The following is a 17,273-nucleotide window of genomic DNA, read 5'->3' as shown; positions in this document are numbered from 1 at the left end:
TACTGTGACAGGCTTTCTCTCTTCAAATACAGGACTAGGCAGTCCCAGTCTTCTGAGGAGTCTCCCCATATGGAATTCCTAGTTTCCATCCTGAAGACTCAGGTATGGTTCGTGCATTGCTCTTCAAAGCCCAGGAAATTTCCTAATCTTGCTGCCTGTGTTGAAAGCTTCTGAGGTATAATGATTGATTAAGACTTTATTTGGAGAAGTCTAATAAGCAGTAGGTGGATATACCTAGAAAGTTTGAAAGCTGTAAACTCCTCATCTCCATGGCAACAGAAATTTTCTTCAAAAGTTTCCCTGCAATAAGCCTGTCGTTTTCCTGAATGTATGTCTCCAGTGTGTTTGAGTCCTGAATACTTTCCAAATTCAAACTTTGTCTTTAATGTTAGGTCAGATGCAGCTTGAATTCTTCTTGTAGTACTTTAAATTTAAAAAGCTTTACATTTAATTTAATCTATTTTTCTCAGAAATTATGTCTTTAGCTTATTTTATACATACAAAGATATAAACCTTGGTCTTGGGAAGCCCAAAACAAACCCTAAGGCTTCCACCTCAGTGCAGTAGGCTTAGGCACCAGTGCAGGTAACACACAGGAAATTTAACATGCGCTTCCTCACTCGGTTTCTCCCTCCCTGGCTTTTCCTTTCTCTCATATTTTGGGTGTTTATCTGAGGAATAGGTTTCAAGGGTTACCGCATTTTAAAAAGCGTTGGTTATGGGAGGCTTGGGGTTATAAAGTAGAAATGCCGTAACTTTTTGTGTAGTGTAGTTTGACAATTTCCAACGTGATGCTGGATGAGAGTTCTGCAGCCACTGCCCCGTGGTACATCGTTCCATCGTTTTATATCGTGTGAACGAGCAAACTTCATGACAATAATATTTATTCTTTGTGTCTTTAGCAATGTATTAGAACAAATAAACAATCATAATTAGCATTATGACAGTATGTTTCATCTTAAAAGTGCTCAGCAGTGTTAATTAAATTACAGTTTATAATTAGATTCTGCAGTTAGTTATTCCATTAATTGTCCTACTGCAATACAATGGATTTCACAGAGAAGAGATCCCCTTTCTGTACTGAAAAGCTTAGGAAGTGTTCTGGTCTGAGGCTGAGGATCTGATGCGTGCTGCGGTGAGTTTCACTTTTACTGTTTTCACAAAAGCTTGTTTCTTTTCATAATATGCAGCTTCATTAATAAATGTTGGATAGACTGTACAGTCCCCTTTATATGCAATCACTTCTCCATCAAGAGTCAAAAACAGTGGATCACCATTGTTCAGTGGCTGCCAGTCTTGATCCTTAGAGAAAGAAAATGAATAGATTTACTTTCAAGTTTTTGCGTATTTCAGGTGATTTCTGAATTTATGCTCAATAATTATATTCTCTCTAGTTTATGGCAAAAGCTTTTAAAATAATTCCTTTTAATGCTCAGTATTTGTAACTTCAGGTTTCAGGCTTGTGTAGAATTCACTGGCAAAGGGGAACCAAAAGGCAAGTGCATATGCTCACAATCGATTAAAAACAGACCCTCATGTCAGAGCTAAAAATAAATCTGTATTTTAGAATATGGGTTATCTTATTGCCTTTTTCTTTTCAGTTTTAGTCTCAAGAGTGATGTTAGATCCAATGATTCCCAAGTCAGATACTGAAATACTGAATGACCTTAGTGCCAGAGCTCACTATAGGAAAGTACTCCATAAAGCCATTAGCAATGTTGTCATTTTAAATAGTTACTATTAAAATATGCTACAGTGTAGCAGGAGTAACTCGGGAATACTCATAAAATGTCAGAAATGGAAACTGGTTTAGAATTTACCTGCAGTTTAGGGTGAATAATAGCAATAACTTCATCATTCTTATTCCTGGGGTAATCCACTTTCTCCATTATTTTAAAAACCTCAATTGTACATGGTGGAAATTCCTTTCCTAGAAAGAATAAATATAGTTTAATGTCAGCATGAACAGCAGCCTGTTAAAAAGAACAATGCATTATTTGATCTCTTTGGAATGACTTAAATCATTAGGTTGTGCCTCATCAAGGTTTACACACCAGTCATTACCTCATATGCCATAAAAATGTCAAGCTCTAGGCTTCTTCTCCCCTCGAAGCCAAGTTGCAGCAAGATGTTCCAGTCGTGTGTTGCAGCTTATGAAACCCAGACCTAAATTTGCTGCAGAAATGTAACCTCACTGGATACTTAAAAAGATGTATTGCGCAGATGAAGAAGTCGATGAAATGTCTGTGTTTGACAGTGCTGCACAGTATGGAGTGGTATCAGTGGTATTTCATCTGTACCATTCCTGCACAATATTGGAGATTCTGACATGCACGACTCTATTATTTTCCTTCTCCTTCCATAAAAAACCCACTGAAAAAACATACTCTAGAAGAATGTTCAACACCCATGTTGGTCAGCATGTATTTTAGGTAGCATACAGGTATAGCAAGACCTTACAAAATGCATTGATTCTAACTTTAGATGCACAGAGGCATGGCAGTTAAACACTTCTTTCTTAGCATTAACTTATATCCTAGTGAACAAATAGTGTTAGCTAGTGAACAAACAGTGTTAGCTAGTATTTCATAATGGCAAAACAACTGTAAGATTAAGATCCAATACACTTACTGAATCCTCAGAAAGAGGAAATATCCTCAGAGCTACCCAAAGCGTAGGAATTCTGACTTTCTGATGCCACACATAGGTGGTGCGGAGAAGAATCCTCCCCCCCGCCACCAGCCCACTTCTACCTGTTTAACTGTAAAAACATTGTAGCTCAGCCTGAAATAGTCCACTGATAGGACCCAGGAGGCCATTTCTCTCATGATTACTGTACCTTCATTAAAAAGTTGCACGAAATCAAGGCCATGTTTGACAATCTTCCTCATTGTGTCCAAAGCGTCAGCTCGAACAACACCTTGTGGCTGGGGGCCCACCTCCACACCTGTTTGCAGATGAGGGAGTATTAATAGAACCATAATACATCACCTTCTTTGATTACACAGCAAAAATCGATGGCTGATTGGGTCTGTGGTTTATCTTTAAGGGCCACAGTGAAGTACTGAGTTACGTGGTTTTTAAGGCAGGCAGAAAATTTAGCTCACCGGTCAGGATCGGTGTAAAGAACCGTACGTACGTTTTCTTACTAGTGTAAGAGAAAGGGTCTCTCTCTATATTTGTTTCTCTTATTCTCTTCCTTATCCCCCCTTTCCACGCTGCATTTTAGAGAACTCATTCTTTAATATGAAAAGCTATTTTTTTTCCTATGGCTGTGATTCCATAAATGAAAAAGTTAACCACTTCCATGCAGAACATCACTTCCCCCTGCCTTCATCCCATTTTCTCTTTTCCTCCTCTTGGCTAACAACCAACATTTCAGCCAAGGCTTATTTAGAGGATGTCAATGTTTCTTTTCAGAAGCTGTTGCTTCGTCCTGATCCTCCCATATTGTAAATATTTTCTGCAAGCAGTGGGTTAACTGAGTTTAGGAATTTCCATCTGGCAGCTGTATTTTGTAAGCCAAGTATAAATCAGAACTTTCCAGAAAGAGGTAAGCACGTACATTTGACTGGGTAAGTATATTGTCAAAGTGATCAGAGCACTCTGATGTTATGAATGGATCTGGGAACAGGCATGTTTTAAAATAGCTCATGGTGGGTTAAAATAGTCTTTATTTTTCATATTTACCAACAGGATGTTTTGCTACAGATCGTGTTGTGGCATATTTCAAGCTAGGATGTTCAATCAGCAGAACAGGACAGCATTCCGGAGCCAAAGCGTTCTGTGGAGATTGTTTAAAAATGTCTTTGTTATGCAAATATTTTAAAATGTTGTGCCACAAAAGATTACTGATGCAGAAGTGATTTACACAATGTCTGCAATATGTTGCCTTTATTTCACGGCCCTCAAAGAAGTAGGACATCTTTAGAAAACGTACAAAGCTGGGTTTGTTGGTCTCCTTTCCATTAACTCCTGCCAGGCATGCTCTGCTGGACTTTGCTGTCTCCCAGTATAACTGAATACAGTTCTACTCTGAAATTGCTAACCAGAAGGGAAATAGACTCCGCAGTGTTCCAAAACTTGAATCAAAGTACCGTAAAGCAGATTTCACATATTTTTTTGTGTTAGACTTGGATTCTCTTATGGGGACATAGGTTGTGAATTAAGCCATACTTTAACCTTTTGTTGACATGGAAACCTGTTTTAGGCCTCTCTCCTGATGACTGCTTACCATTGCTTTTCATCTCATTTTAGTCATAAGCTTTCTATATCTTCAAATATTTTATAAACATGTAAATGGGATACATGTATAAGAGAAAAATCAAATGTTAAAATATACCTTGTTTCTAAGGAGGAAAAAAAAAAAGTAAAATTCCCTGCTCTTGGCCCAAACTTTATTTCATCAGTCGTTGTCTTGGTCACTACTGCTTCAACCAGACAGCGCTTCAGCCAGGGCTTTCACAAACCTTGCTCGACCAGTACCTATCGGCAGAATCAAATGGCTTCCAAAGATGTATCACTAGTCAGCTCAATACTGACAAAGGGAACATTGGCATTACTTAATTGCATTATATCTTGTCTCTCCATTTCATAAAATTAATAAGAAACTCTTTAGCACTTGTGACCCAGACTTATCCAAATTCCTGACAGATCAGTGTGAAAGCAGATTAAATTACATTCATTTTCATCAGTGTTATTCTAAGCATTCCTCTCTGCCCATCAGTCTTACTAACTCATTTTAACACTTAATGATTGTGACGACTTCAAATCTGAATTACTTGATATTATCAAATTATTAGTTATCTCTGATTAAAGAAACCTCTCCTATGAGTGATTAAATATTTTAAACAGTTTTGCAAGCTAAAAATTAGTATATTTAAAGAAACTACAAAATAATATATAGTAATACAACATTATGATTAATCATCTATTTTAATAGTTCATTTAAATTACTTTTACCTTGATGTAATGAAACATTTGAATTGTAAAGTCATCCCTGGAGTTTTCAAGAATAAGGGTACCACCCATGTTAGAAGTGGTGTTGTGAAGGTCAAAAATAAGGTCATACGCATCATCACTACCTTTTGGGCCAAATATATGATTGATTTCCTGAGCCCTTCTCACTTCATATGGAATATCTTCCACCACTGTCCTGCTGTTGATATCAGTACAAAGAAATTAGTAAACTCATTCCATGGCTTTACAGTCAACAAAAATATGTATGCCCTTTCCTCTTTACTTCAATTCCATAATTGACTGGAGTCGAAATCATCTATTTACCAAACTGAAAAAACTTGATAGATTTGTGCTTGGAAAAAAAGTATGGTGTTTAAATAGATCTATTCTGTATCTTGTGCAGAAGGGTAGGAAGAATTTTTCAATCTGATTTTAACTGGAGACTTTAATTCTCTCTTATTTCTTTACATCCCTAAATTTCCCCCATGCAAAAAAATCACTCAAAATTTATCAACACCTTGAACCACTTCCAAGAGTGGATCCACCTCCTACTGAAGATGGTATTCCAACATCAGTCCATTCCCTTTTTCCTTGGACATCAGTCACAAGGTCTTTTGTAACTTATTTTTTGTCTTCTCATATTCTGAGAAGTGTCTTACAGTCTGTTGTTTTGAGCCCTCCTGACTATCAAAGCTCATAGAAGATTTTTCTACCTCAAATCTATTTCTCCAAAATTTTAATACTTTGGAGGGCTCTCTTTAAAAATACACTTTTTAAAAATGGTCTTAGCCTAAGGAAAGGCCTGAGATCTGCTTCCTTGCCGTGTAAGGGCTGCATAACAAAGGGATTTATGGCACAGACATCTGTCTTGCATATCGACAGTGTACGGAGCTGCTGTGGGTTCAGCAATAGAACAAGCCTGTTCCACGTGCAACAGCACTTTGTTCCACAGCTGGAGCAGTATTGTTCCACATGAACAGCAGCAAATCTGGCACTGATGACAGGCTTGGGGTACTACCCAGGTACGGTACAGACACACCTAGTACCTTCTGTGCTAAATTCAGTTTTCTTTCTCAATGCAGCTCAAGCTTTCTAATATTTTAATTTTGTGAGATATACTGGTATTAAGTTGCATGAAGAAAGTTTTGTTAGATACGAACAAACCACCTTCCTAACTGCATGGATATTAAAGCATTAGTAGAGGTTGCTGGAGAAAATTTTGGGATCACCACTGCTGAGTATTAGAAATGGCAAGACATGGTCTATTAGGAATGTCTACGTGCAGTTGGTCTACTGATGGGATGTGAGGTGGATTAGGATTTTTATGTGAGCCCCTCAAGCTGCTTTTTCTATTTTTCAGGTTAGTCTACTGTTGTATTCATTAGTGCTGTCTTTGAAATTCAAGGTTTCTTCACATGAGTCTGTTAAATTAATACTTCTTCTCAAAGACAAAGGAACTTTCACTGTTATTTTCAGTAGTACCAGGATTTCACTCTCCTTTTTCTTATTTTGTAAGACCATTTGAAATCTTGAAGGGTCTACACTTAATGGGATCAGGCAAAGGTATTCCAAACAGTCAGTAGTGTTGTACTAGGACTGGGCAACTTAATAGGATTTACTGAGGAATGTTAGTCAAAAAATGAAGACAATCTGCAGGTGTCTTAGTCTGCTATTATTTTTTTTTCTAGTGTTGTATGTTCAAAGCAGCTAAAACCAAACAAAACTAGGGTTGTTTTTCAAACATTTGTACAAAGTAAGCAACTAAAAGAATGGCCTCAACACTTAAGGTGTTAAGAAGTCTGTTCGGCTTACGTGTAGTAGTCAGGCACCACTCTAAGATGAAAAGCCAGATGAAAAGATGTGCAGGGTAGGAATAACCATGCTTACAAAATATGTAATACGTATTTTTTCAGTGATGTTCACTGTTTAGAGGGCATTAAGGGCCCTCTAAAACACAACTACCTGCTTAGCACGCAGCTATACCCAGCATAAGAATGTTTGTACAGCAAAGTGCACCTCTATCTTAAAAGATGTCTCAAAAGCAGAAAAACATAAAATCCCATTAAAAATGTAAAATTAATTATTATTTTACAGTAATTGGAGATTGTACTACTTCTAAAATAATGAGTCAGTTATATTATTGAGCCTTTTTGGCTATCATTTTGCCATAGAATACATTATTTCTAATTTAGCTAATTTCAAGTCTTCATCTTTTACTGTATATAACTGAAACTAAACACACACCCCTGACTTGTATACCATTCTTTCAGATACTCAGATGTCTACCTTTAATCTGCTTTTATCTGCTATCTTCCTGCAAGTCTAATTGTATTCAGAAGAGCTCCAGAGCTGAATGCACAAGATGACATGTGAGAAATAATGATTTTGTAATGCAGAACAGCAGTACTTAAGTTTACACAACTACAGCTGGGCTAATACTACTTTAAAACACTGTATTTAAGATTATGTGTTGGTTTGAGACTCATTCTACTAGCAGTAGTTTTAAAATTAATCTGCTAACACTCACGCAATTTGTTCTTTTTGGGTTAAAGGTCAGTAATTTCAGTTACGTGACTGCACAGTTAAAATAGTAGTGGAACTTGTGTTAACATTTTAATCTGGAAAGGAAGCTCCTTACAATTTGAAAACCAGAAAAGTAAAACAACAGAAAGTACAGATATTCTTACCGAAGACTATCAGGGTCAAAGACACGGTTCAGATCACAGTCAATGTATCTAGTGCACTTCTTCACAGCTCTTGGGTTGGTAAGAAATGGTGTCACATCCATTCCTCTTCTTTGAATCTCAGCTCCATTCTCTTGCCAGTGCTTGACCAAAAATACCCCTGATAACTCATTGCCATGAGTTCCCCCGAAGATAGCAATCCGTCTTACCGGCGGTTTATCAACAACAGAAATGGAAGTCATGCTTTTCAGCAGCTCTAAGAATGGCTGAAAGCAAAACTGAATATGAAGTAAAACTTTTATCTGAAAAAAACCTGCCAAAATTCTTTTTACTCTTTTAAATAGGAAATTCTTTAAGCCTGTTTAGGTCTGATGTGGGTGAAAGTGAATAAACATTTCTCTAACAGTTTTAGACTCCCGTCGCAAGGCAGGGAGTTGCCAACCTGACACTCCTCCCTCCCAAGGAGCCCTCCCCCTCATTTACCATATATGGTAATATCTCATGTCTGTTAATGGTACTGTTAAACAGTTCAAAAGTTAATTTCTCCAGTCAGTCTCTATTAATATATGATACGTAGGTAAATCTTGTACTAATGACAGTGTGAAAATACTTTTTTAAGGTAGTCTTTAATAATGCACTTAAATTTCCCTGACATTTTTGCAATGCAAAGTAGGTGTAGCAAGTATACTCATGTATGTTTGAAGTTACATAAACACTACAGGATACAAGGGCAGAATGATTTAAAGTGAGCAAAACCAGTAAGATATGAATCATATCTTGGCTAGAGATCAACACATAATGCTGAAACATCAAGTACTTCTGTCTAAAAAAACAAGAACAGCTGAGTTCCTCAAAGCATGTTGTTGCTTGTATAACCTTTTTTGTTTTATAAAATCTAAAGAACAGTGATTAGAAGGAACACCAGCTGCAATTTATCCACAGTGGACTTGCCTAGTATTCCTGGCTCTAGTTCTACCTGGGGGTCTGCTAACACAGACCACTAATGCATTGAAAACAACTGTCAGGGACAACCCTTCTAACTTTTACAATGCCTTATAAAAAAGGAAACAGATATAGACCACAATGGGGCAGTAGTTGTGTTCTCCCTCAAAAAACCTTAGTCAACAACTTGACTTCCATTTCCGAAAGCATTCAGATAGGCTTCTGAAGGGAAACTTCAGCCAACAAGCAGCCATAATGTCCACCCTAAGGATCAAACATTTGGAGTTAAAGGTCTTAATAACAGAAAATGTTTCACTGCTGTAAATGACAGAAGTATTTGCAATTACACAATATAAATATAAAACATGCTGCGTTGTAAGGGAATAAAGCAACTTTATTGGACAATTCTTTTTTATTAAGAGTATACTCGGGTGACTGAGAGAATATTTGGCTAGTGCCTTGGGAGAGGCTTTACAACACAGGCTGATAGACTGTAGGTCTACGAAAAGTAAGTTAAACATAGGACTTATCTATACAACTTCTTCCAGGAATATATTTCCTACAAAAGTTGTTCTCTGTTTCAGCTTACGCATACAGATTTGTTGAACCTTGCAGCGGGTTAATAGAGAACGAATGTTTACTTAAACACTCAAATGTATTACTGCTGTGCTTGGAAGCTGTCAGATATTTAATCATCGTAAGTAATTTATTAAACAAAGCAATGAAGTTGTATTTTGCAGCACTGGACAGTCTGTACTGTTCTTTGACCCAGTCTCTTCAGCGATGGTGCCAGAACGGCTATTTACACGCTGCCTGAAAAAATGACTCGCGCTCTGAATCTCGGTCTGCTGGATTTAACCACCACGGCGGTTTGAAGAGCAAACGGCAAACATGCAGCGCTGGTACACGTCGTTCGTCTTTTACTGCCGGCGGTACTGTAATGGTTATAGTGCCTTGCAAAACGCTGAATGAAATACAGAGATCGTCTGTGCACTTACCTCACTTAACATGCAAGAAGTTTGTCTCCTAAGAAGAGCTTTCTTAGGACAGACACAGTGCATTTCCAAACGTGAGTTTAGGAACCAAAGCCACGGAGGCTTCTTTTATACCCTTAGAGCATGTTAACCTCCAAACAGCTTTTAACTCCTGGTCTCCCAGGACATTACGAGCACCCGTGCATTTGCGGCAGACGCTTTAAAAAGCTTTCACTCCTCTGATTTAAACACCAGGACCAATCAATCCCTTATTCTTGTGCTCTGCTGATACTTGGACTTTGAAAAGTTATGTCGGATCATAAGAATTCAGAATGGTTTGATGTACTACACACAAATACCTTGTAGCGCATCAGTAAAGCTCAGAATGCGTGCCATGAGCTGAAAAACATACGGCAATAAAACATCAATGAAATGAAGGCTGGCTACCGAAACCACAAATGTATGTGGAAGAAACATAACGTGGCTTGCCAAAGCCTTCTAAGGCTGAAGAAAAGGGGTAACAACAAAAGGACAGGCCCCAATCCTGCCGAACGCTGAGATTTTACACAGGAACCAGTTAAAGTTCCACTGTTGAAAACTACAGTGTGGGAAACCGGGACTAGTGGTTGAAGAGAAAAACAGCGTGAGGAATGCAGACAGTTTTAGTTATATCCATGTTTGTGTTCGCACATTTGGGGCTATTCAGCTCCTGTCCCCTGGTTCTCTAAGTGTTGAACGTGCACAACGTGGGCCACCCCCACGGCTACGGAGCTAATTAATTAAATCCTCCCACAGACCGATGTCCCGTTCCTGCAAGCTGCTCTCCCCCGGCTTAGGGCAGGGCGTATCCAGAGGCCGGTCGGCGGCTGCGCTGCCGCCTGTCAGGGGCGGCGCGGGCGGCCCCTTCCCGCCCTTTTCGCACTCGCTCAGGCGCTAGAGCGCGGCCGTTATTTTTGGCGGGCTTCACCTCAGCCCTCTCCTTCAGACTCCCCCAAGGGCTTCAGACTCCTTTAGCCTGGGGCTGCGTCTGCTGCTGGTGCTGTGGCGGCTGACCGTGGTATTTGCTGTTCTCCATCCTTCGCCTGCTTTTTTTTCTGCAGCTTTACCTCAGGGTTTTGGTTGCTTGTCTTCAAGAGGGGATAGAAAACAAAGTAAGACTGTCCAAAGTCCTATGCAACACCAAAACTGGCTTCATTAACTAAAATGACAAGCTTATGGGGTTTCATGTTACAAGTATGCCACTTCCTGATGGCCGTTAGGCTGCCAAGTTCTGGCAATACAGTTTAAATTGTGTAGCAGCAATGGACTAGAAGCTGCTGTAATGTTGTCACACATCTAATTGATGTATCTCACAGAAATGAAGACTGAATTGGTCTATTAGTCTGTCTGGGGTAGATACTTGTGCTTAATTCTTATCAACATATTTAGTAGCTGCATGTGGTTAACTGCCAAATCAAAATAGAATCAATGACTTTTATTATTTATATGCACAAGTATGTGGTATTATTTGTATGCCACTAGGAGAAGTATGTGCCAGTAACTTGACTGCAGGTTTAGGTCTTTACCTTAAAGTACAGAAAGGCAGTTCAATTTCTGAAGCATGACACTATTTTTCACAGAATAGTTACATCAGTTTTTTACTCAAAGCCGTGTACCTTGCTGTCACACTTTGCAGCAACGTATAAGTATGCATTTTCTATTAGTATTCTGTTTTCAGGAATAAAAAGTGAAATCAGTATTTTTAAATCCCTTTTGAAAAGTAGATATTATAACTTTTGCTTCAAGAATGTATTCATTTGAACCTTTAATCTGCAAAGAGCAATTGTACATTACCTGTGTTAACTGTGGATCTTTGAAACTCCCTACAACTGCTCACACGTGTTAGGCTTGTGTCAGCAGTGAGGTGTGAGGGCATAGAGAGGATTAAGCAAAACTGCCATAGAGTCTCATAAAATTTGAATGTGTTTACAACAGAACTAGTTTACTTTGTCTGCTTATCTAATTTACACAGCAAATTTGGAGTAAGCAATACCGTGTTGCCTCTTCAGGCACAGCAAAGAAATGAAAAAGAGTCTAGCTGACACTTCAACGCGCAGCACAGCAGGTACTGTCCGTTCCTTTGTACTTTACAGTTCAGTCCTCATTATGCTTTTATATTTATATATACACAGACATGAAAAATATTCACACAGGATATACGGTATTCAGCTGTTTTATTGCAGCACAGGGCAAGATTCTGAATGGAGTCAGGTGACTGGACACTAAGAGAAGTGTTTCATTCACAGGATTATTTGCAGGACAGAGAGCTGGGAATATAAATTCTGCGGGGAGGGCAATGGCTGGTCTGTTACATGTTTATGAAATGTGATTCCTGTGGGTGCTGTAAAATAATTGTTAAGTAATTTTAACTCTTAAGCATAGATTGTGTATCCTTTTGCTATTGGCATAGTATTATTATTATTATTTTTATTATAGGTTATCTGCCTGTACCTCTGTTCAATCAGAAAAAAAGAAATAGACAGCCCCTTACTTCAAATCCACTTAAAAATGAGCCAGGTACCAGTTCCGGGACATGTACTTACGAATTTTCTCCCACATCATTTGGTAAATAAGATATATATAGTTTTTTTTAATGTCTCTAAATCCAATTAAACTGTAACTTTGTATGTATTAAGTTAGACATTGTCTTTTTCAAGAATTATATGCATCCTTTATATTTATTTCTGAAAAGTTCATTATGTAAAAAATGTCCTCCGGGAAATTTCTTTCTCCTCTATACAATTGAGCTTTTTATACTTTGTGCCCAGAGGGAGTTTGACTCTTTGTGTGTTAGAGAATGAAGTAGCACTGGCATTTAAATAGAGTCTCTTGAAACTCTGACCTTTTGTTTTCACTTGATTTCAATCAACATTCAAGTCCTGTGTTACAAGAAGAAACATTTAGAAGATGTCTTTCTTGTAATTCTGAAGAGAACTTCTGTTCTTCAAATTGTGCTTGGACAGAATGATGCAGAATTCTGCCTTTAGTACTTTCTTTATGTTTTACTCATAGTGAAAAAGTTTATGTATAATAAAGCAAAAGTCTCTGTGCTATTAAGTCTAATGCTTGTAATTTAATAATTGTCTAGAGAAGCAGCCTACTTGTTAGAAGTTGCCTTATAATTACAGATATCAAAGGATCCCATTCCCTTTTTCTTTTTGTCTCTTCTCCTTCCTGTCCACTATTTGTGGAACACCAAGCAGATAAAGAGTAGGAGCCCTAAGTAGACCTACTACTTTTCAGTCTTTTCACTGTGTATCTTTATTTAATCCTTTGTCTTTTGAGAACTAGGCTGGGGAACTGCAAATCCAGAAGTGGCTGAACTACAGAAAGCAGCAAACAATGGGTACGTAAAAGCAGATTATATTTTTGCTTATTGATTTTTATTTGGACAGTAATTGTTTCACAGACTATGATCCATCGTCTGTCTTACATTAAAGCTGATACTATGTCACTGATACTTTAAACTTTTCTTTGAAAGCCCAACAGACCATCAGATGGCCCTTTCCCTTATGAAACCACCAAATGCATCAAAGTCTAATTTAGCAAATGCTGGAAAAAACTTGTATGCCTGCAGGTTGGTGGAGTCTTTAATTTTTTATATCCTTCCTTAAACAAAATTGTTCCCATGGGAAAATATATCTTACATATTCTTGTAGCATTCAGAGACACCCTTTTAATTCTCAGATCACTTTAGTCCTAAATAATTACGTTGTGCTTATGAGACAAAACCCACTGAAATACCTTTCCAGTGTACCTAATGAGGCCTAGACCTTAATTAGACCTAATATTTAGCCTTATTATCAGGCCTAAAATTCAGTCTTACCATGGAAGTTGATTGAATTTTGCTGGTCTTAGATATAATTTTTTGAGATTCCCCTTTACTTGAAGTTTTGCCCACTTTTGAACCAAATTTACCAATAGATTAAATAAGTTTTTATCAGTGTACATTAGGGCAATTTTGTATCAAAACACTTAATAGATTTGTGAACTCTCTGCTTTTATAAACCAAGGGAAAGCTTACAGCTTCAGATGCCTAGAACTGGCAGGAGAACTTCCAGTAATTTTGTAATTGTCCTTTTTCTCTCTTCCCTTCCTCCTCTTCCTTTCCAATGGCCAAAAGAGAGTGAATGTTTCAGACAGGCGCCTTTAATGGCAAAGTGGAATGGAGATGGAAGGAATTTCTGAGCCACCTTTATAAAATGGTGTTAGAAATAATAAGGTTGGCAGTAGAGTTTATTGTAAAATTATTTCTTTGGTGATGGTGTTAGATAAATTTGGAAATAACACTCTTGGAAGAAACTGCTTATTTTATTTTGGAGTTATGGAAAAGCTGTGAATCTTAGGTCAGGACAGATCCCGTATAGTGGATAGGACAATAATTAAGCATGCTTTTAAGGCCTATGGAATTCAGCTGGATTTAAGCACAGGTGTCATCACTGCCCTGTATATGGGTAAATTTAAGTGTATACTCAAGTGCTTTGAGTCTGCATATTTAACAGATGTTTTTAAAGCTGTGCATGGATTGCTTTTATATACTTTAATGACATATCTGAGTATTCAGAATATGTATTTTGATACTGAACTACGTCATGTTGTCCTGCAGGGCTGAAGAGAAGGCTCCCGGTACTAAAGTTTGGAACCAAAATGAGTATACTCCTTTAAGTAACACAACACATTCAAGACCTGACAGTGGAATTATTAAAAAGTTTGAGACCCTTTCAAACAGTTTGAAAACTGTTCAGCAGCAAAAAAACCCTGATAACCGTAATTCATCCCAGCATATGAAAACAACAGAAACCAGCCAACCTTTTGCATCTAAAGGACAGTGGCCAGTGAAACCTAACGCTGTTTCCAGAAGTCTGCAGGACCATAGTGTGGCATATAAATTTAACCACAATATTCAGCAAAATAAAATTAATGGAAAACAATTTGATTGTGTTCCAGAAGACAAAAGTCAGGTAAACTTACAGACTTAATAGGAAGGTAAAATGATGAAAACAATAAAGAAAAAGAAAATAGTAGAAAGATGAGGATTTCATCAGTCCTAGCTGCCTGAAGTTTCTGAAAATTCAGAAATTAGATTTTCATACTATAACAAACTACCATCCTCAGCATGATCATATAAACTGGCAGGGAGTTACTCTGATTTTAATGTAAATTTTGGGTATTTCACATAATATATAAATGTCTATGTGCCTTTGAAAATTGTGTCAGTATGTATCTCTAACTTGAGTTTTCATCTTCCTCTGAAAGGAAGGTTCATCTCAATTAAAATTTGAAGAAAGAAAGACTTCTTTGCGAATCATATCTGCAGTCATTGAAAGTATGAGGCACTGGAGTCAATATGCTTATAAAACTGCACTATTATTTGAAGTTTTAGGTAAGCATGGTAGATTGTGCTGTAACTGTTAATAATGGTAGGACAGCAGCCAAGAGAAGATGTTATTAACTGTAGGAACAATAACTGAAATACTTCAATACACAAAATACTGGCATGAGCACCATCTAATTTTCCTGCTGGGAGATCCATCCAGCCGTCAAAGGTGACTAAAATAGGTACAAAATTAATAAAGTCATTGTCCAACATTTACGCCCTTTTTATCCTGTTTCTTTTCTTCCCTTGTTTTTTGTATGTGTTACAATATATTTTCCTATTAAAAAGGAACCTTCTGTAGGGAGGTACAGTTTTACAATAATTTTTAATTCAATTAATGTGGGAATGAGTTCAGTTCTGGAGTGCTTCTAAACAGAAGTGGCTTTTAGTGTGTTTCACTTGGTGTTTTAACTGACAGCTGAGAAATGAACATGACGAAAGTAGAGGATTGTGTTGTGCTTTGCTTAACAAGGGAATAGCCTGTTTACAGTGATGGTTATGAAAACTCTCTAACCTGGGTGACCAACTATGGTTTTCAGGTACAATTTTCCTATTCAAAGGCTATGTAAAGCCCATAATTTGTACTGGAACTTCCAGTGCTGCCGGCACAAGTTTTCGCAGAAAGCTGATGCTGACTTGGTATATCCGAGTGCAGTTGTGTCGTAAATGTTGTCACAGTATCTTTGTATATCAATCTTAGTGCTGCTCTGCTGTTTACATCCTGATTCATTTTTCCTAAATGGTACAGGCACGCTTGATTCTGCAGTCACAGCTGGAGCATATGGGGCAAAGAATTTTCTTTTGAGAGATGGCAAGGAGAGTCTGCCTTGTGTATTTTATGAAATTGTAAGTATTCTGTGCCCACACGTAACACAGACACCACTAGCTGTAAGCCCTTTTATGAAGATAGTTCGTCTGATAAAAGAGAAAGTTATTGTGTGAAGGAAAGCTGGATGCTTAAACCATATTGTTCCCAAACTGGTCTTGAGCTAGTCACTATTTAGGCATCCTCAGACTTTGGTTTCAGAAAAAAAGGTGGGACTTTCCATCCAGCTTCTAAGTAGTTGATAATAGCAAAAAAGCAACTCTAAATTCTTTCTGCACTTGATGTAGTCTTCAGAAATCCACTAATATCTAACAACTGGACGTTTTGAAAGCTTTATGTTAGAAAGATAATTTTTTCATTTGTTTATTATGCTTTTGATGAAGGACCGGGAGCTTCCAAGACTAATTAGAGGTCGAGTGCACAGGTGTATGGGAAACTATGACGCAAAAAGGAACGTTTTCAAGTGCGTCTCTGTAAGACCAGCAACTATTCAAGAACAAAACACTTTCCAAGAATTTGTTAAAATTGCAGATGTTGAGATGACAGTGTATGTAAAAACAATGAATGAAATTTAAAACGGTCCAAATGGTTGTCTGACACTGATTTTCACTCATCATTACCCATAAATGCTGGACATCCTAAAGCATTTACCAAAGCTAATACTGAAAACCTAATTAAATAATTGAAAATATCACTATGCTGTGTTATCCAACAAATGTTAGTAACAATAGTTTGTTTCCGTTATTATTTTTCATAGCTTATCTTTCTTAGCTATATGCACAATAACAGGGGTTTATTACATAGTAGATTAGATTTTACTGGGGAAATTCTGAATGAAAATGTTTACATTTTGCTGTATTGCAAGTTTCTTAGAAACAGATCATCAACACATTCAAATTGTCATTGCTTTTCATTATCTTCAATTTCTAGAAATTCCTTCAATACCTATTTCAAAATGTTGACTATGTACACCTTTTGAGGAGTATGTGCTCAAAGTTTAATAGGGAACAAATGTCAACAAAGTTCTCGTTGGCTCTGCTTATTGTATTAAAACTGCTCTTTGGTGGAAAGGATGAAGGTAGTCTTTATCCCACTTCAGTGCCAGCTAAGAAGTTCCCTTCCCTTGCTGGATTACAAGAACATGTGTAAAAGCTTTTCTAGAAAGGAGCATAATAAATACTACAGAAAGATTTCACAGGATGCAGCTGTGTATATTAGGTATTCACATGGTTCCCATTGATATGTTATCTGATTCATGTTTTTTAAAAAAATAAATAAATAAACAGTATAACACCTCTATAAAATAGCAACAGACCCTGAAGCTGTAGGAAGATTGCTCAAGGACACAGAGGAGGTTGGAGAGAAATAATTATTTCAACACAGAACTTCCTTGCCTTTACCACAGAAACATCTTTCATGAGGGATGGGCCATGTACATGTTTGTGTCTTTGCCTTCAAACATTAACTTCTAT

General features: G+C 37.5%; 2 protein-coding genes across 2 annotated transcripts; one reads left to right on the top strand and one right to left on the bottom strand.

Annotated features, from left to right (window-relative positions):
* Positions 1–1,041: 1,041 nt before the first annotated feature.
* ASPA (aspartoacylase) lies at positions 1,042–7,885 on the bottom strand. Its single transcript, XM_010154913.1, has 6 exons — positions 7,647–7,885; positions 4,963–5,158; positions 3,691–3,784; positions 2,840–2,947; positions 1,821–1,930; positions 1,042–1,302 (listed from the first exon to the last, which is right to left on the bottom strand). The coding sequence occupies exons 1-6, from the start codon at positions 7,883–7,885 to the stop codon at positions 1,090–1,092; spliced, it is 960 nt and encodes a 319-aa protein (XP_010153215.1). The 3' UTR covers positions 1,042–1,089.
* A 5,210-nt stretch (positions 7,886–13,095) lies between these two features.
* SPATA22 (spermatogenesis associated 22) lies at positions 13,096–16,376 on the top strand. Its single transcript, XM_010154912.1, has 5 exons — positions 13,096–13,175; positions 14,205–14,559; positions 14,855–14,981; positions 15,724–15,821; positions 16,185–16,376. Exons 1-5 carry the CDS (start codon positions 13,096–13,098, stop codon positions 16,374–16,376), a joined length of 852 nt encoding a protein of 283 aa, XP_010153214.1.
* The last annotated feature ends 897 nt before the right edge of the window (positions 16,377–17,273 follow it).

The sequence above is a fragment of the Eurypyga helias genome, unplaced genomic scaffold (genome assembly GCF_000690775.1).
Source record: "Eurypyga helias isolate BGI_N326 unplaced genomic scaffold, ASM69077v1 scaffold20757, whole genome shotgun sequence".
Classification (NCBI taxonomy): domain Eukaryota; kingdom Metazoa; phylum Chordata; class Aves; order Eurypygiformes; family Eurypygidae; genus Eurypyga; species Eurypyga helias.
This window is presented reverse-complemented; position numbering and strand designations above follow the sequence as displayed.

What these genes read in the sequence shown, in the direction of transcription:
- ASPA (XM_010154913.1), bottom strand. Translation starts at nt 7,885, where the DNA reads ATGACTTCCATTTCTGTTGTTGATAAACCGCCGGTAAGACGGATTGCT. An exon ending in AAATGTTTCATTACATCAAG is followed by an intron (nt 3,785 to 4,962) that starts GTAAAAGTAATT and finishes CAATCTCCACAG; the next exon opens with AACGCTTTGGCTCCGGAATG. An exon ending in TGTAGCAAAACATCCTGTTG is followed by an intron (nt 2,948 to 3,690) that starts GTAAATATGAAA and finishes ATCTGCAAACAG; the next exon opens with GTGTGGAGGTGGGCCCCCAG.
- SPATA22 (XM_010154912.1), top strand. Translation starts at nt 13,096, where the DNA reads ATGGCCCTTTCCCTTATGAAACCACCAAATGCATCAAAGTCTAATTTA. An exon ending in AAAAACTTGTATGCCTGCAG is followed by an intron (nt 13,176 to 14,204) that starts GTTGGTGGAGTC and finishes GTTGTCCTGCAG; the next exon opens with GGCTGAAGAGAAGGCTCCCG. An exon ending in CTTGTGTATTTTATGAAATT is followed by an intron (nt 15,822 to 16,184) that starts GTAAGTATTCTG and finishes CTTTTGATGAAG; the next exon opens with GACCGGGAGCTTCCAAGACT.